Source organism: Pavona decussata, unplaced genomic scaffold, assembly GCF_977016875.1.
Source record: "Pavona decussata unplaced genomic scaffold, jaPavDecu1.1 SCAFFOLD_29, whole genome shotgun sequence".
Lineage (NCBI taxonomy): Eukaryota > Metazoa > Cnidaria > Anthozoa > Scleractinia > Agariciidae > Pavona > Pavona decussata.
This window is the reverse complement of record NW_028145452.1, coordinates 307714-327973: the sequence shown is the minus strand read 5'-3', so window position 1 is coordinate 327973 and position 20260 is coordinate 307714. Positions and strand designations below refer to the sequence as shown.

General features: G+C 38.3%; 1 protein-coding gene across 5 annotated transcripts in view; it reads right to left on the bottom strand.

The window, feature by feature from the left end:
* Positions 1-1238: 1238 nt before the first annotated feature.
* The window catches only part of LOC146484774 (serine/threonine-protein kinase MRCK alpha-like), a 51481-nt gene continuing 32459 nt past the window's right edge, over positions 1239-20260 (bottom strand). For 2 of the 5 annotated variants that reach the window (XM_085104218.1, XM_085104215.1), the window contains 17 exons: positions 19967-20047; positions 18963-19168; positions 18506-18620; positions 17519-17629; positions 15795-15875; positions 15145-15242; positions 14611-14701; positions 13649-13727; positions 13163-13319; positions 12679-12712; positions 11348-11510; positions 10438-10567; positions 9703-9819; positions 7282-7327; positions 7002-7074; positions 3285-3345; positions 1239-2970 (listed from right to left, as the gene is read on the bottom strand). In XM_085104218.1, the coding sequence (XP_084960344.1) occupies positions 3309-3345; positions 7002-7074; positions 7282-7327; positions 9703-9819; positions 10438-10567; positions 11348-11510; positions 12679-12712; positions 13163-13319; positions 13649-13727; positions 14611-14701; positions 15145-15242; positions 15795-15875; positions 17519-17629; positions 18506-18620; positions 18963-19168; positions 19967-20047 (1619 nt within the window). In that variant the 3' untranslated portion in view covers positions 1239-2970; positions 3285-3308. Of the gene's footprint in view, positions 2971-3284; positions 3346-4347; positions 4950-7001; positions 7075-7281; positions 7328-9702; positions 9820-10437; positions 10568-11347; positions 11511-12678; positions 12713-13162; positions 13320-13648; positions 13728-14610; positions 14702-15144; positions 15243-15794; positions 15876-17518; positions 17630-18505; positions 18621-18962; positions 19169-19966; positions 20048-20260 lie in introns of those variants that run through there. The other 3 variants (XM_085104219.1, XM_085104216.1, XM_085104220.1) reach the window with 3 other exon arrangements.

Below are 20260 nucleotides of genomic sequence, written 5' to 3'. Positions count from 1 at the left end.
AATGGAAGTCCTTAACCACGGCCATAGCTTACTTACTGGAGTCACTGAAATAAAGGGCTTCGAAATCTGAATGAGATGCGCGTGCTGATTGTTAAAAAGTTCTCTTTTTTAATATTTTCATGGTCTTCGCAACAAACATCTTTGTCCCAGGCTTATCGTATCGCCGCATTGCCACACACTGTGTAAACTTTGCCGCCTTTACGGAACCGAATATATGCGCTATTTTCAAATGTTACACTACGACAGTGTAGCAGATGAAAATTAGACATGCGTGTAACAGTCCTTTTGCAACTTGTCTATCATAAAAAAAAATTCCGACTTAAATTGCAAGTTCCAGGAAATCTAGTTTCTTACCTTAGAAGACCAGTTGTTAGCTGATTTTGTTTGTAAAGTAATGATCATTCAGTTTACATACGAAAAGCCAACAACTTCTTTTCGTGTTTTCTAATTTTGTAATATCGAAAATGGTGGCTCAGTTTGCGACCGACCTTGCGCTTTAAACAACAAAGGTTCTTCTTTGGTCAAATTCCCTTCAAAGCAACCACCCCAACACCTGAAAAATTAACGACTTCTGTTAAGAAACATTTATCACCAAACACTTATCGGGTCCGGTAAGTTACCGGGGCCCCGTTTCTCGAAACTCCCGTTAACTTACAGGGCCCGATAAGTGATTTTGGTGATAAAAGTTTCTTAACAGAAGTCAATATTTCTTAGCTTTGAATACTAAATTTTGAAATCTTATAATTCTGTGAAAACATTGGCCAAGTACCATGTCTGTAATCACTGCATGTGAAATCGGCGAAAAACATTTAAAAATATACTTATCGGGCCCGGTAAGTTACCGGGACTTTCGAGAAACGGGCCCCTGATCGCCTCAAGTGTTGGAGGTAGATAATCCCAAGATATAGTGGGAAGTATCGAGGTAAGACTGTTCACAATCCCCTATTTTTTCGTACGCTTCGGTCGAACGTATCAGTTTGTAAAGGCGAGCGCAACCTGGGGAGAGTGTCTAAACTACCAAGGGGGACCCTAGTCAGGATACGTTGAGTAGGGGGGAGGAGCGAACCAAGATGGCGGGATTTCGATCGAAGCGTACGAGTCTCGAAAATCCCACGGAAAAATGGGGGACTGTGAGCAGGAGAACACAAGCAGGAGAATGGCCCAATTATAAAGAAATCTGTCATTTTGAGACACCTGGTGTTTACTACAGAGAGGCAGACTGAACAACGCATCACCAATGACTGCAAAAGGTTGAATTTAATTTGTTTCTCAATCTCTTGTATGGAAGCACTATTAATTAAAATGCTGTTGTCATTAGTTAATCAATGTAATATACACAAAATAAGTAAACCCCCAATTCCTAACTGAGCTACTATTTTAGCATTAACAAAATGCTTTACAAGTGAAATTTACTGCCAATTTTACAAGAAATAGCTTACAAGCTTAGCATATTAGGTGGAATTTCCTAGCTTCGCGGATATAGGCTAGTCCAAACCGTCTCACTCGCAGGCAGTCCCAAACCTCTTTTTTGCACCAGATGCCGCGGATTTTTTGCCATATTCTGTTGTTTGATATGTTTAAAAAAATATTTTCAGTTGAGGTTCCCTTTAATTAAAGAAAATTTTGTACAATGAAAAAATGATTTGGCTATATATCAACCTCTTTTAAAAAAGGAATTGTTAGGATGTAACAATATGTCTGACAGAATAATAATTCATACAGAAATTATAAAATTATATTAATCGTATTACCAGACTTAGTAATACGTTCAGCCGGAAAGAAAAATAGTACAGTATTTGCAGTTATTGCATTTGTAATAATATCGTTATAGTAACACCTTAGATGAAATTAGAAGCTGCTAAATAATTTTGTTGAATGGAAAGCCTAAAGCCCTGGTCAAACGGTGATGATTGTTGGAACGCGCGCTCTCGTTTGACCACCAACTACCACGCGCAATCATCGACAATCACGCAGTTTGAGCGTGTTCAAATTCTTCATGATTCTTGATGATAGTTTTCCTCGTTTGAGCACCCGCATGATTGTTGATGATAGTTTGATAGTTAAGTGAACTCACCAAAAAGATAATTTAGAAACAGCATAGAGTGACAAAAGCAAAATGAAGCTCAATCTCGAAACAGCTGCCGGAAAAACAATCATGCGGGTGGTCAAACGAGGAAAACTATCATCAACAATCATGAAGAATTTGAACACGCATAAACTGCGTGATTGTCGATGACTGCGCGTGATAGTTGGTGGTCAAACGAGAGCGCGCGTTCCATCATCAACAATCATCACCGTTTGACCAGGGCTTAAAGCCACATAATGAAATATTAAGTCACACCGAGACCTAGAAAATGACTTAGTAAAACGTGAGTTTTAATTGCTCGACAGATAAATGTCTCTCAAAGAAACGGAATTTTCACGAAAAAAAACAAAAACAAAAAAAAAAAAAAACAAAAAACAACAACAACAACAAAAAACCATTCTGGTTGTTTCTGTAGACAGCAGCATATTTATCATCCTTACATCAGCTAGTTCCTATTTCTTAATTCTAGCGAAAAAGCATATTTCGAGTTTCACTATTATAAATTTACAACTTCCTGCCTACAAAAAGCACTGGGAATACTCATTCCATTTGCGCTCCTATCATTCACTAAAATCCTATCAATACTGTCAGGCCCAATTACTTTTACTAACAAGTTTCCCTACACTACACAAGAATTAAAATTTCTCCAAAAAGAATAAGCCCAAAATGAAGATCATAAACCAGCCCCGCCGGTTGATTACATGTGATAAGTGCGTGATTGTCACGTGATGCCATGGTTCCAGACCATGGTAATCTTAGCTAATCAGCTAGTGCGTTAAAATGTACATTAAATCCAAATGTCCAATCTTCATCGATAGTCCCCTTGTACAAAAGAATTTGCACACCACAGTCCCTACGCGGAATTCACATTTTCACACCACAACCTGTAAAAGAACAAATTTTCAGTTTTAGATAACATGACTTCTAGGAGAGTCAAATCCACTTAGTTTAACACCGTGCAAGTAAACCGACAGGAAGGTAGAGGGTGTATATTTAAGTGTTACAAAACGGGGAAAAGAATTTTTTAGTCATGGTTAATGATGATCGAATCGTACGGTTCCCAACAGTTACAGACAACGTGTAACAATAAACAGCGAGATCTCAAATTTATGAAAAATAACCTAACCCATACCAAAAACAAAGGGCGAAGCGGAGGGTGTAGGGGGAAGTAACGTAAATATAGTGACCAGCCCATTACCTGCATTGGTTGATACCCCATCCATCAGAATCTTGTGGTGTCTGAAAAATTCAATTGAACACTGCAAGGGTGTTAGCATCAAAGAGGACTTAATTTACAATCTAGGCACGTAAGGCGTACAAAGCAATTTTACTTCAAAGCCTTACAGCTAACAGTGGTTTACTGTGACGGAGGTCATGGGTTCGCTTTCCGTCGGGGACACAATTTATTAGGTCCACCCCTGTAAATAACACAGTTCACATGCAACTCAACCAAGCTGAAAACTTAACTCTCTTCTTATAGTTAACAGTGATAGTTGATGCACATTCGACCTCAACGGTTCTTAACCCCGTCTGTTGTACTACCCATTTTAATCTTCACTTTCCACACCTTATATTGTTTGAATACGGAGTCATATCAGTCAAAGGAATTTTCTTGCCACTGCTACCACTCGTTTAGACGTACCAAATATAAGAACTTTCAATCAGGGCGTAACATCACCCGAACACGGGATTTGATATGAACATTGTAATTCTGGGTACCCGACCCCCTCTTTTTGCACGTTCTTGGTGTGAGAGTATCACCTCCATTTTTACCCGATACTGATTCCCCCCCCCCCCTCCCCCCACCTCGGTGAACTCATGGTTTGGAGAAGTCTGAGAAACTTGTCATCAACAGTCAGCGACGGAAAACAAGAGAACAACTTTTAAAGATTGATTATGACGATGCAAACGCAATCATGAACAATTTTGGTTATTGAGTAAAATCAATACAAAAAAATTAAATGAAAAAAATTGAATTCAATGGAATTTGAACCCATGTCTTCGTTCACCCTCGAATAAGCTTTGAAGTCTCATGTGCTGAAAGGCTGAAAGCAGGTCAAACAAAAGACAATTACAGACTGATAACAGATGCTAGAGCGAGGGGCTGCAGAACCAAAAACAAAAGAAAAAGCTAAATGGGTTAAAGAGGACAAGAGTCCAGAAAAAAAGGGGAAGCGAACACAAGCTGGATACAGCTTGGATAGAAAGTGAAAGTTAAGTTAGAATTATTAACTACTCTTACAAATATTAGTAAAACACTCTCAAGTATTGTAAACATTTTATTGTTTGGTCATTTTTACAATTCAACAAATCTCCGATTCCGTGACATTTACGTATCAGGCAATAACAACAAACCAACTACATTCACATGGTTGGTACAGGGCGCCGACTCCCGCCATACAGCGGCGTGCAAATTGATACAACCCGACATTGGAAAATATTTACCCGTCCGAAGGTATACAACAAATATACTTCACCAAAATACAAAACTGATACTATGACAAAACCCAAAATTATCTCTGGACGAAATAATTAATTAAATATGAAAAATTCGTAACACCTATCGCAATATGAAATATAGAGTAAATTTAAATTATTTCTAGACTCAAAACTTGACAGCTTTAGCTTTCTTCTCTGTTCAATGCAACCGTCAAAAACTACCTTTTTATACTCGTGCTAGTCAATATTTCAACTAAAAATAATCTGAGACTGTTCATTTTACATTTTAATAACCAAAAGTTAGGTTTAACTCGTTAACTATTCCGTTAGTTTTTATGCAGAGTAGAAAAGTATTAATAAAATAAAAATTAGTTAATTTATTCAGCCCCTGAAGCCTTTGACAAGCGACACATCTTCCTTCATTCTGTAGGGGAAAAATCAGAAAAAATGCTCAGCAACAAAATTTAAAAAGGCCTGGTTCAAACGACGCGTCATCGTCATATCTTGGTTTCAATTACTACCAAAAGCGTTTTATTCCCCTTTATCATATGTGTGACTTCACACAACAGTGTTCGGTTCTGCGCGTCTAATAAAAGGTTAACAATTGAATTGTTTCCATCTCTCAAACTGACCTTGGACACCTTATGAGGTTTACACAATTTACTATTCCTTTAGTACATAATTTAGTATTCTTCATTGCCATATAATGACGCACACGAGAACAGAACCCCGTATCAGGCACAGAGGTAAATAAATAGAGCTCCAGTTAGAGAAGGGACAGCAATTTTGGAGTCTAGCTTCGACCTATAGCATTTAAGGTTAAGCTCCGATTTGAAAACGGTTAGCTTCCATTTTTTGTGATGGGTATTGACTACGTGAAAACACGTTAAAAACTGCAATCCTCGGCATCTTATCCTTGTTGGTACATACATACAATAACATATTTTATTATCCACTCCCCTCAAGAGGCTTTTCAATGATAATAAACTTAAAACAATTACAACGAAATTGATCAACAATAAAACTTCAATATTGTTGTTGTGGTTATGGATAGGAGAAATGCAACAGACGACTCGGGTTTGAGGAGTACACTATTCTGATTTGTTTCCTTTTCTTACTCTTAAGTTTGACTACGTTTTACTTCATGTAATTTTAATTGAAAGACAAAAGTTAGTTTGAGACATGGAAACGATTGTCACAAGGGATTTGCTGAAGCAGAGACATGCAAAAATTACAGAGAGATTTAGGGCTCGACGTTTCGGAGTAATCTCTTGATAATGGAGTCAAGATGACTCCGAAATGTCGAGCCTCAATCTCTCTGTAATTTTTGCATGTCTTCGGAAACGGAGGCACGAAAGTTTAATTGAGTGATAATGAGTCGACTCCGGCACGATGACAATACGACGTTTGACCCGGCTGTTACTGTTTTTAACGGAGCATTTTTTTTATCACGACCTTTATATGTTATAAAGCGGGAAAAAAAAAACATGCAAAGCAGAGAAGGCAACATCTTAATGACAACACTCAGGTCAAAATTAAAGAGTTAGCTAAGCAAGAAAGAGCTTTATATTTTCTTTTAACGTGCAAACAATGAGTTTTAATTTGAGCTCGTTTACAGTTTAGTCAAACAGTTTATACGAATTCTTCCAACTATAGCAAACCTGATATCAATATTGAGGAGTCTACAGAGATCAGGAGAGATTACACTAAGCTTATTGTGCATTTGCTTCTTCGCATTTATGATCATTTTGTTTTTGTGAGGGTTACCGTTTTACGCAAACGATGCTCGGGACTGAGTATCAAATTATTTTCCTTACGCTACTTTGTCACATTAAAAAGTGCAACAGAAAACTGTACTAACAAACGAATGCCATGTTCTCGCTGCAGCCAAACGAACAGCTTCATTCCAGGGCGGTGAAAAAAGGGTTTAAACGAAGATTAACTCGCTTGAATCATTACAGACTTCGCAATAACTCGGCTCAGAGTAATAACACACTCCATTATTTTATGAATGACGCGAATTAAACTCATCCTCGTACACACAGTGGAAGATGCAATGACGAGGGAAACTTGAAACGGGCAAGTAAAGTTTTAGCGAGGAAAGGTCTTCTCCCGCGACTTTTCTTCGCCGAATCTTTTACTTTAAGTTTCGACTATCCCTCGTCTCGACTTTTCTGCCCTTGAGACAAATTTCATGAAGTATTTATTATTTGAAACTAAATCGACATAAGACAGACAAAACTCAGCACCTTAATCTTATAGTTTTGCATTTGTTCTTTCCGTCATCATTTTTGCGAGAAACGTCCTCTTCATAAATATGTCACGCTAAGTATTTTCGTACAAAAGTAAAGGTGTTATTTGTTACACATGTTTAAATACCTATATAAAAAAACTCGAAAACCCCCAAAAGTTTAGGAACGATTGGTTAAAGAGGTGCTAAACCAAACCATTTAGATTACAAGGGCCTGGTACCTACCAGTCAGGTGACGTCACGCCTTCTTCTTGGCTTCCAAGTGGCGATACACTAAGACCAGAGCTGGACCCGGAACCTGGTGAACAACGAGCTACGATCAGTATCCCCAATCTCATTTTTAATTCCCCCTTCATTTGGTGTAATTCACCATAGAAGAAAATAGTGAGTTTACTTCCTATAGAATCGTCCCAACCCTCTAATTTCTAGAATCAAACTTAGTGTAATTTGTGTCAGTGCAACTTTGAAATAACTGAGGTAAAACAAAAGTGCAAACTTCACAAACCTGTCGAGTGTCTCGGCGAATCGCCTTCGGGAAGATTCAGAAGATCCTGAAAATGAACATAACTTTTATCAGCAAACAGTAAGGTCAATTCTTGTACGCCTGAAAGGAATTGTTTCCCTCATAAGAACTTTCTTAATAAACGAACCTTTGTCATGCTTAGTTTCTGCTCCGTTATATCCCATGTTATTTATTCACATGGAAAAACCAGTCAAGGTCTTCACGGAGTAAACGGCGTTTCGGTTAGTCATGAGAGTGGTTGGTTATATGGATGTGCAAGTCGCAAGCAATAGAGCTTATTCCTTAATATTCTTATTTTTGTATTCAAATTAGCCCCTCTTACCTCGTTCTTGAGCTCAACAATCAAAAGAATATTTTACCTTGAACAATGCAAGAAGGGCTAATTTGTATACAAACATAAGAATATTAAAATAGAAGCGACTTTGGCATAAGGTTTATGCCTTGACGATATCCAATATTCCTGGAGAATGTTTCATTAGGATTGAAATATGCTTTTATCTAATAATAAGATCGATTTATTCAGACGGAGGCACGAAAGTTTAATTGAGTGATAATGTGTTGAGTCCGGCACGATGACAGTACGACGTTTGACCCGGCTGTTAATGTTTTAAACGAAGCACTTTTTTTTATCATGACCTTAATTTGATATAGAGCGGAAAAAAATTACATGCAAAGCAGAGAAGGGCAACATCTTAACAGTTAGCTAAGAAAGAAAGAACTTTATATTTTCTTTTAACATGCAAACAATGAGTTTTATTTCAGTTTGTTTACAGTTTAGTCAAACAGTTTAGCAAGTCATTAGTGGGGGTGCTTTTCTTGTAATAATACAGCTCAGGATTGAAGCGAACCCAGTGAGGCATTCATTGATGGTGAAACGAAAACATGCAACAAAACGGCAGGGGAAACTTAAGTGGAAATACAATCTGTAACAGACGTTGTACAGCAAGCACAAAAAAAAAAAAAAAAACGTAGAACGCGATTCTTTTAGGAACCTCCAAATTAAGGGACACGTAGGTAGTGAGTGGTACATGTACTCTCCCCACTTGTGATCCTGAAAACTCTCGCACTTAATTTAGCCTCTGCTACAATACAACTGGTTTTTAGCTGCCATTTAGCAAGATCTAGCTGGTTTTTAGCAGCTGTAACTACTGCCAAATTTTTCTACGTAGCGAATGTTTCTGTCAGGGACAGTCAAGAGCTTACGCGAATTAAATAAAATATGCCTGTCATTTCGGCCTTTCCAAACTCGTCCACAGAAACTTTGGTAAGTTTTTTTTTTTGCATTCAGAAACAGTTGAAATACAATAGAAATAAAAAACGGCTGTAGAAACATGTAAAACCTTTTCAAGTGAATTATTTATTCCAGTAAATTGATAATAAACTTTTCTGAACTTGCAGGGTACGTGTGGGGTGAAATGACCAGTTATCAAATCAACAGCTTTACGTCCACATTAAAATGTTTTCGCATGTTTAGTTCCTTGCTGGACCTTTCTTGAATGTGTAAGAAGATTGCCGCAATTTAAGATAATTCTCCCGTAACCAAATTAGTGATAATTATGATCAGTGACTGGTGAAGTAAAAATAAATCCAAAGGAAAAGTACTTTGTGCAAGTGCCGTTGATTAGGTGCAGAAAACAAATAATGAAGGCCAAGCTGAGACAACAAACCAAGAGGTTATCAAACGATAACAAAGTAATCTTCTCACAGCACAGAAAGCAGATTAAACGTTGTTAGTCTAGCCAGGCTTTAGGTTAAGCGGTTAGTACTAATGTCAGCAAGTTTGCAAAAGCTTCAAGCCAAACAAGCACACCAACAAACAAGAAGCGACACCGGTTAAAAAAGATTGGACTGTAGGAATACTTCAGTACGTACTTAAATTAGAAGGCTTCAATTCAGAACGACCTAGATAAATAAAGCAGTTAATCATATTTAAAGTAGAACAAGTATGGATTAGAAAAAAGTTTAGAAACTGCAGTTTAAATACACAGCGAGAAACAAAGCAGGCAAAGGCTCTGTTTACTGCAAAGAAAAGATTTTGAGAAATAAAGAGCGATGATTTTCAAGTACAAAACAGATAAAGTAGCCGATAAACACACAAAGGAAAACGATAAAATTAACCCATCTGCTGGAAATTGTTTCAATATTGGTATAAAATGGAAGAAAACAACGAACGATTAAAATATTTTGGCCTTATAAACTTTTACGTAAAATATTAATGCCGGTGCATGTCTCAAAGAAAGCTCAAATTAATAAACTTAGGTCAATTGCAAGTAACGAGTAGATGATGACGTAATGTTCGGCCGGTCGGAAACGCTCGGAACTCTTCGGACTTGGGTTGCTGCCTCAGCTTTTCCGTGAAAATGAAAACGAATGATAAAACAAAACCAAAATATGACTGCCGACCCGTGAGTGTCTTGTGGCCTCAGCTTCTGCCGCTACGTGCCGTTTGCTCAACTCAATGGCCAAAGCCAACTGCCTCTTTTCATCTGCAACGCTTTTTGGCCTCATCGTATTGAAGAACTAAATACAGAAAACAGCGGGAGCATCTCGTGAGAAAAAAAATTCTTCCTAATACTTGCCATTAACTTTCTTTTACTTTCTTAGAGTCAATCTGGAGTAAAAATTCGTTGTGATGTTCTGACGAAGGGCTAACGCTCGAAACGTCAGCACTCGAATCTCTTTACGGTGGCCAGTTTACGTTTAGTTATCAACTCTGTTGATAAACCAAACATTCGTTTCTACTCCCCACCGACGCCACACCACAGTTTCTTCAGAAACTAGCCAACCTTAAGAAAAGTTTCACTTGAATAATGGTCAAGACAGTGACCATGAAGAACCAACATCCACTGAAGATTTGTTCATAACGTTGACAACGAAAGCTACAGTAATATGCTAAAAAAGCTATAAAGCAACTACATTTTTCAGTAGTGGTAAAGAATTGCTCTAACTCAGCGCGCTAAGAGAGAAAGCTAAATGGACAACGCCGGGTTAAATCCTTCATTTGTCACTCGTCTACTGGTTGTAGAACACGCAAAGTACCATATCAAAAATACTAAAAAAATACCTGAACGGTTTACCATATTAAGATTTTACCTGCCCCAGCTGTACTGAATAGAGCACAATAATCACAACACTAACCTGAGCATAGTTATCGAGGTCAGCGGATAGCCGGTTAGAGCCATTTACGTGCGAGTCGTTTGAAACATCTTCCGCTGACCGCGTTGACGTGGAACGTGGTCTAGCGACTGGGGGCGAGGAATCGTCGACTCTGAAAACAATGATAGTGGCAGGTTTAATCTAGAGTGCGGCATTGTAAGATTATAGCAAATAAAAATACATTGGCGCAAAAACGTGGCGCACAAATTACACCAACAAAGGCAATTTTCCTGTCAGAAACAGATTTGACAAATTGAATTCCTTTTCCTAACATGGTTATGCAGTATATTAAAAGAGTGGCGTACATTACTGATCACGTCACATATACATTATCTATAAACTCGGGTAATAAAGATTGTAAAACTGCGCAGCGTAGTTAATAAATGTGAATATAAAATATCATAAAATTGACGCTGTTAAGAGAGTTTAAACCGACGTTTCGGCAATGCTGCCTTCTTCAGGGTAAAAAAACTATACCGTCTATAAACTCGGCCCAAGTCTGGCGGTATCCAAGATCGTGCTGGAATGGAATGTGAAAATCCAGCCTTCCGATTGGTCCATTTTGATCATGTGACCTAAATACACTTCTCTGATTGGCTACGGACCATATCGACCCCTTATACTACTACAGTATTTAGAAATCGCTCTGAACTGATAACCTGAAAACAATACACAACAAATGTACTCTGCTATCAAAACAACGTTAAAAAGTTCCTGACCCTATGTTAAAATTTTAATTTTACACCACTAACTTATGGTGAATTCTCACGGCCTGCATTAGAAGCTGAAATATCTTGGACCGCTTTAGCCCCTCTAAAACCTCTGAATGATTTTCTCTCTGAACAATTCTCTAAAATAATCCCTGTTATAGGATAAAAATCAGATCAAGTACCTATTTACAACGTTGACAGAAGCCGATCGACCATTCGGCATCCCCTGTCCTGCACCACCTGGTTTTGTTCCCCTCGGTGGTATATTTGGCCGTGTCATGTGATGAGGATTGGCCGTCACAGCTCGCTTGGACCTGGGGCCTACTGCGGTATTTCGAGGAACCACTGGTAAAATAATACAGACACACACTAAGCAATGAACCAGGATTCAAAGCAAATACATGTTACCGGCGCCAAGCGCGGGAAGTCTCGTGCGAGCGAGGCACGATTGGTTTTGGTTTTGGTTCTCATTGGTTGAGAAAATGGCGCGAATTTTGCTTACCAGTCACAGAGTACAGTAAAGCAAAACTAAAATCAAACGTTTATTTACTTTCGACACAATTGAAAACCGGTCTCAAAATTGGTTACTTTAACTCTTCAAGACTCGCCAGTAACCAGTTACAAATTTCTCCTAATAGTGTCACTTCTTGACCAGATAAGACATCAAATTAATTCTTGAAAGGAACAACCCGTGATCTGTTCTAGGGCATTTCAGGCAATTTGGAAACAAAAATACGAAAACTTGACAAACGTCAGCCTAACATTTTTCAAGTTTCAATCCATACCGACCCGCTCTGTCTCTGGCCAGAGGCACTATAATTGACGATTTAATGGCACTGAAATGATAATTTACAACAAAACTAGACAATTATTTTCTGTCTTTGTCAATAGACAAACGTTATTTGGGTTCTGAAATGACATCAAATTCGCGTGATATTTCCCCTTTATTTTTTTCTTTTTGTTTTTTCCTCGACAAATTAGCTATTACATTTAGCTGAGGGACTAACTGGCTCTAGTCAGTCTCGACTTAAAACGAAGTTACTTATTCGTTCGTGCGTTCTTCCTCCCAGCAGCATACTGAAGAAATATCGAACATAGCGAGGATAACAAGTACGCAAAAGGATCATTGGAGTTAACAAATCGACGGCAGTTTTCTATGGTCTATACTCTTACAGACCATAAAATGACGTCAAAAAATGTTCAAAACTCAAGTGGAACCACGAGCCACAGGCGAGTGGTTTCACTGCCAAGTTTTGGACATTTTATGGCGTCATTTTATGGTCTATAAGACTATTGACCATAGAAAACTGCCGTCGATTTGTTTTTTTACAATAACATGGAAAAAGTACGAGCTGGATTGGCTATTTTTTTCGTTGAGAAAGCGCGCGCGTTACATCTGACGTCATTTTTATAGTCTGCACTCTTATAGACAATAGCTACGAGCCAATCAGCGCGCGGAAATTTGGACAGTTATTGTTAAATGGTCGTTAGATGGAAGATCTTATCTTCTTACCTGGTGGAGGCTCTTCTTCAGTGGCACGTTGACCCTAACAAAAATAAATTCAATCGTCCATGAAAACAAAGGAACCATACTAATACCTAGATCGCATACAATATGAAAGAGAAGTGGTACTCCATTTTTGTCTTTCAGCATACAATATTCATATACATATTTATACCACACAGTTTCTATAAAAATATTCAACGCCGCCTTACAATGACAACCCACTAATTAAACTTCAAATCGAATTGTAATCAGCATAAACTTAAGCTTAGTTACATTTATGCACAAATTTTGACACTACTCTTCATCTTTCTCGGTATACAGCGGTTACCAAGACCACGCGGCCTACTGTAGCTCCTTTAAAAGAATCCGGATAAACTTACGTTTTGGTGGACGTCAATCAAAGAAAAGCCGTTGACACTAAACGCAACTCCGACTCTTTTAAAGGCGCAAGTCACGTGTTGTTGGCTTAGTAATAAAACAGCAAACTCACTGTTGGCAAGTCTTTAATAATCTGGAACCCGTCTCCAGGCCCCATGTGCGAAATGTGGTTGAAGTTGGTTGGGGCAGAGATAAGCTTGGAGCGAGCGTCAGCATCCATGTCCCCTAGTCCAGCCTCCTTGGACTTGAAACCAAATCGAGTGGTACTACTGTGGAGGGAGGGGAGAGAGAAAAGTTTAACGGTCAGCTAGTGCGGGCTGAAATGAATAATTCAGTTATGCAAACGTTCCCGATCGAAAAAAAAAGCAGACTGCTCGCAGTCTAGCTAGTGTGTCTCCTTATGGCGTCAGAACAAACGTTCTTTTACCACCATCACTGAAAAAGTGATCAAAGTGTTCCAAAGGTCCCCTGAGACCCGTTCCATAAATAAATCTACTCGGGAAAGAGTTGACTCCAAGCCGAAGCATGAGAGATGGAGGCTCGGGGTCATGGGCTCCTGCTATTCAACACTCGTCAAAGCTAACACAAAAGAACCAACCCTCTTTTGCTCCTTAGTCTTAACATGGCAGCAAGAGCTTTCTTTCCTTTGGTCGGATCAGGGATAATCAACTCCTCTTCTGCAGAAAACAACAGAAAAAAAAGGATACTTGTAAGCCAATACTTGAATCCTTTGAACGCTAGAAAGGTATGTTGCTAATTATAATCCATCAAATATTTTCGCTCGCGGGCGATTGGTCTAAACGCCTCACGTGACCGAATATACCCCAGCTAAAACTGGGGAATATCCGGTGATATTCCCCAAGTGATATTCCCCAATTTCAAAAACTTCAAGGCGCATCAAGTTTACAATTAAAATTAATGTCAAGATGGGGGAACGGTTTGCTTTTGTGACAGAAGGAGAGATAAACCTGCTGGTCGATAAAGCAGCATTAGAAAACAACATACGCTCTAAACGTTTTTGACGGTAAACTGTTCTTAAACGAAATGTTCAAATACTCAAGCTCGTTGCTACATATTGCGAAAAATATTTGAAGGATAATAACCACAATAGCCTCCATTTGGCTTTAAAAACATGCTCAGATATTTGTCCTTGCACATTATCTGCTCATCGAAGCTCACATTTTTCCTCGAGCTTCGCTCTCGGAAAACTGTTCTCTTCTCAGAACAGATAATGTCCGCGGACAAATATCTGAGCATATTTTCGCGCCAAGTGAAGGCTATTGTTTATATAACATATTAGAAAGGGGCACTGTCACGAAGATTATGCTGTATTTTGGTCAAACTGATCAAATATTTTATAGTAGAGCATTTATCTGTTGTCGGGTTTCAATGAGGAGTAAACGCAGGATCCTTTATGAGTCAATACACAATGTTCTCGTACAGTGAAGGAGGTTCACATGTCAGAGTCTTTTTACTACGTCATTCTGCAACAATAAGACACCACTGTGACTTTAACTTAGTTGAATAAGCAAGAGGAACTGGGGAACCGCGTGAACTCACCTTCATACAATCTATTTTTAAGGTAAACTAAGTTGAATTGTTCAGAGGCAGTGCACAGCGCCAGTGATCCATCATTGACTAAGGCGTGGCACTGCAACGAAAAAGAAGCAACAAACACAATAAGATGGTGCTGTAAAACCTTGAAATCGCATGACGTAACTTCAAATGTCTTTAACAGACAAGTAAAGGTTTGTCCAAATTGAAAATATTGCACAAAAACAACAACAACTTCATTTGCACTCACAGATTCACTAGGACTACCAAAAGCCCAGTTTTACGATCACGTACAAATCTCATGCGATCGACATACAAATTTCATCAATTCTAAAAAAGCTACGTCGAGAGGTTTTTCTCCGGGTACTGTACTCCGGTTTTCCCCTCACCTCAAAAACCAACATTTCTAAATTCCAATTCGATCTGGATTATTGTCAAATACTTTGTCATGAGCCTTTGGTGGCTCAGAGATTGCGCATGCACTTCCCGGGTTATTGACGTTAAATAAATTACTACTTTACTTTGTTTTAATATTGTTACCTTTTTGAGAGGGATGGTTTGTAGCCATTCTGCTGAGCTTGAGTCAAATACATCAATTGCCCTCTCGCTGAACGATATCACATACGGATGAGAATATGCTGCAAATAACAGCACATTAAATTAAGATCAATGAAAAGATCCAAAACGTTTTGCACACAAATTGAATTCCTTTATTAACCTTACGCAAATGCTCACCGGCAAAATACCACTTTCTTTTCAAAACAAAAGAATACATCAAGAAGTTTCTGCTACAGTGCAGCACATTCATACGATGGATTTTACACAACGTTTCCACAAAGTGACTTAAGTACGGTCTAAATTTCAAAGCTCGCGTTAAATTTTACGACGTAATATGGTTTGCACTTATGCCAAAAAGTTCTTTTGAGTCGAACAATTGGGCAACCATACGGCATCGTGAATCCAAAATGGCCGCCGCGCAAAAAACTAATTTAACAGCGAAAACAGGCATTGATAAAATTCCATTTTTAGAACATGAAAATACTATCCCCACTTTTTCAAGTACGCTTTGAAAATTAGACAATTTCAAACAATTTAACGTCAATGTGTTTTAACAGTGGAGGTCCCCTTTAAAAGAAGATATTAATTTTTCTTCCCACGGCGAAGACTTGATATGTTTTCAGTATACTCACCAACACTTGTAGGAGGTGAAGGCCACATCAGCTCGTAACGCCTTGATCGATATCCACTGGACTCCACAAAGATACCCAGCACTAAATAAACAAATCAGAACGGTTTGAAGAGAGCAATTATTTGGGCTGAGATGCTCTACACTTGCTAAAGATAATTTAGGATTTCACTGAACATTCTCAAACTCATTAATAATTCAAAAGCCAAACACAAAGGAAATCATGCACCGTGACGTGTTTGGAAATCTGATGAAAAACTCCTCGTTTTTGCATCCTTAATTTCTCCTTCAAAATCAGTTTGTTTAAGAAGTTATATCAAACACTCGTCACAGTGTTTCATCACAATATCAAAAACCTCGAAGTTCGTCAAAAATACTCCGCTACGCGTCGTATTTTCAACTCTCTTCTCGGTGTTTGATATGTGATGAAACACTGTGTCTCGTGTTTGATATATTACTTAAAGAAACTGGTGGAGGTTTCAGTGCAAGACTAACTAACCAAAAACAAAAGCGATGAGAAAATGTAACTTGTCAATTGTAACTTGTCAATTAACTGTCAATTGTCTGTTGTATTAGCATAAATAAATATATTTGCCGGCAAGGAACGGAACTGGGCGCTAGCGTGGAGCTCTGGGGATCAGGGTTTGACGTTGCTGTACGGTCAGCCTTGCCGCGGTCAACCATCCGTAAGTAATGGACGGCACTTCAGGAAGCAAGGCTAGAAAAAAATAATAAATAACGACGAATTTTGCGACTGTTTGTTTTAAAACGGCTTCTCGACACTTGCTTTTTTGCTGGGCCATTTGAAGAAAAAAGAATAAATATCTCACTTTCCCGAGAAAACTGTCAATTGTCTGTTGTATACCATAGTTGTTTGGTTCCTTATAAACAGCTGAACCGAGGATTGCGGTTGGTTCTAAAACTCCGGCTACCGGTAACTGTTTTTCTCGAGATACCGAAGATTTGTGGCGAACTAAGACATTTACATGTCATTGTCTTGTATGTGACATAGGTGACGAAACATAATTTAATATTGCTAATGTTCCATATTTAACTGGGACTTTCAGCCTGAATAAGGTAGAGCGCCAGTACCCTGAGAATTCAGATCAAAAACCAACTTGAACAAAACAACTATTTAAACGAGCTCTCTCCCAGTATTACTTTGCTCAGTATTAATCACTGCCACACGACCTTGTAAAACGTTTTCTGTCTTTCTTCTCCTCTATTTATAGTTAGTTTTCCTTTTTCTTTTTTTCTTTTTTATCTTAACAAACATTGTATCGTAATTTTAAAGGACAGACAATTAGCTAACTATATTATGCCCTTCTCCACTCCTTTCTTACGCACTGCAACCTTATGTAATACGATCATGTGGAGTAAATAAAAAATACAAATTCAGATCAGAGTACGACTTTCAAAATTTCAAATCAGTCACGTCTTTAAAACTCTCGCTCCTTCCCGTTGTTTACCAGCATACAAGGAGAAAAAAGATTGGTGCGACAAGCGGTTGTTTAAACCATGCAAACTAGATTTGAAAAGTTGTACTTGTACTCAATCTCGTACGCGGAGTCAAAACTGAAGGTTCATACAGACTACCAACGTATTAGTCTACAAAGTGGAGAACTGCCTTAGGATGTTAAGTGGCTCTAAAGTTAACCCAACAACTGCCTTGTCTTTAACTGAATCAAATTCATTACAACCTCAAACAGGACAAAAGGCATGACTTACAATTGAAACAGAGGAGAAACTCCTTCTGCGGCTCAATCTCCACAGCAAGCAAAGCATCAAGTGGATTATTGGTGATGAAATTGAGAGTAGGATCATCTGAATTCACTAGTTCTAAAATGAATAAAACAAAAACAGTTAACTCTGCTGTCCAGAAAACAAATGAAATGTTCAACACCTGTGCGTCATGAGCAACAACAACAAAAGGGGGTTTTAGCAACGCGACGGCGACGGCAACGAGAACGTCAAAAAAGCAATAGGTTTTGTAACCAAAACAACAACTCTGCACGTGCATTACACTTTTTGGTTTATTTCGTTGCTGTCACTGCACGACTAGGACGTGAAATTTCCTTATGGCACGTTTTATGGAGGACGTAAAACACACAACGAAGAATTTTTATTTCCTTTTTTAAACTTGGGTGTTGTCTCCAAGAATTCATCTCCAGAAAATTTCACCTACATTTGACATTTAAAGCAAGATAGAATAATTGCGACGACGTTCGAAAAAACGCGAATTCATTTTAAGAGTGACGTTGCTAAATTTGTTTTTTCGCCGTCGTCGTTGCTAAATTTCCCTGAAAACGAGTTCCCAAGCGAAATTGAACCCATGAACTTTCGTACACTGATTACTGTCGAAGTTGCCATTGTTTGTCTTGGGGGCAGAAATAACTGTCCTACAATGCTTATAGTCTCTCATCTCGGTCAGTGTTTGAATGCAGCTTAGCTGTTAACTGGTGCAGTCAGTACACAAAATATAAAGACCTAGAAAGCCTTGTTTCTGGGGTAAAGGCAGCAAAGCAAAACGAGAAAAAAACAAACAAACCAAAAATTTTACAACTGAAGGTAAAATCATCGAATTTTTTTTTTTCATTTGCAACTTGAAAAAAGAAAAAGTGGACATTTAGTGTCACTGTAATTCTTACTTATTTAAGAAAGGAATACTTAAACAAATCCTCCAACATTATTGTGGTAATTAAGCTTTACACTTACTCTGAGGTCTTCCTTCTCCAGTCAGACTGAATATCGCAAACCCAGAGTTATATCCTACAAGAAGTTTTCCGAAGGAGATACCAAGCCACTGAATGTTGAAGTTCACAGGCATTTCCTAAAAAAACATGCAGAAGACTTTTATGAGAACTATGTTTTTTGCACCAAAGTGACTCATGATTGTGAAAGGATGACAAAAACACGATATTTCATGAACTATTTACAGGATAATTGACATTCAACACCAACCCTGCAAACGAGCACTCCCGCTAACTTGAACTCCCAGTGGAGTTCTACTGTATGTGGTCTAAATGAAATTCTGGTATCAAGAAGAAACCTGTTAATATGACGATGAGGAGCCGTGGGGGAGGATGTGAGAGGCTGAGAAGAAACATAAATTAAGCAAATTCTATACTTTCCGCCCAAATCAACTTCAGATATTCCTGAACCTCACAGTTACCTTTATCTTGAGATGTCTGAACTTTGTCCGGTTGAGCTCATAAACAAGTATATGTCGCTTTACTGCGACACATAAACAGCTTGCATTGTTGTCTTGAGAACCAGTAGCAAACATAATACAGTTTTTAGCTTCAGGAATTTTAATAGGCTCCGTGTCATGGCCGTCCACGGCAGAGAGTGGATAGATTCTGATTTGACGATTTCTACCTAAAATACAAACATTTTGCTACACGTTAGGAGGACATATACCAACTTGCCTGGAGATGCTACTAAAATACTGCTAAAGCTGGTATTCACTAGCGATGCAAGCACAGGCACAAGCACAAGTACATGCATAAGAACTTTATAACAGTGACAACGAACGCGACGCAAGCACAAGCACAAGAATAGGAAAAAATTTGTCCTTGTGCTTGTGCTTGTGCTTGCGTCGAGGTCGTTTCACGGTGAAATAAGCATTCTTATGCTTGCGTCACTAGTGCAAACCAGGCTTAAGTAATGATGTAGGGAAACAGTCGGGATGTGGCATAAGTGAAGGGGTATTATTTGTTACTTACAAAGTCACAGCCACAAATGTTTTCAGATCAGCTCACTGAGTTTAAAATAGAATGCTTTGGATCAGCACAGAGAAAAAAGTCGAATTGAAAGTGCCTTGTATAAGAAGGATTTGGTTATAAAAATCTCAAACTATTCAACACGAATTTTACTATTTGGCAAACTTAAAAAGTATATCTGGCACAGTTTACATTGCATTTTAGCTCCACGTATGCTTGCCTCTTTAATCTGAAAAGAGCTGGTTTTCGGTCTCAGCTGCTGATGTGAAATACAGTACAGATTTCTTTGTTTAGAATGAAATGTTATTTAAATCAGGAATAACAATAACTTATGTCATTGACTGAATATTTTACGACAACTGCGTCTTGCTATTGCACAAAATAAGCTTTGATACACTTCTTTCTGTTTCGGTCTCATAAACGCACGTTTGAGAGCAGATGTAACAGGAGTTACCTGATATGAGGACAAGTAGTTGTTCATCTGGTAACATTTCAATTTGCGAAACCTTTTTATTGTCACCAATGCGAGATGTACCTAAAAGAGATTACAAGCAAAACAATGAATTCAAAATCTTCGAAAAAATAACGGAGCTTAACAGTAACATTAATATTTTTACAGAGAAGTACAGAGGAAAAAGAATGAGTAGGGCACAAATGTCTATTTAATTTCGGCCTATGTCGTTTTAATTTGGGTAACGACAATAGAGCGATTTTCAATTGAGTGTCGAAAGTGATTTCCCGTTTGCTT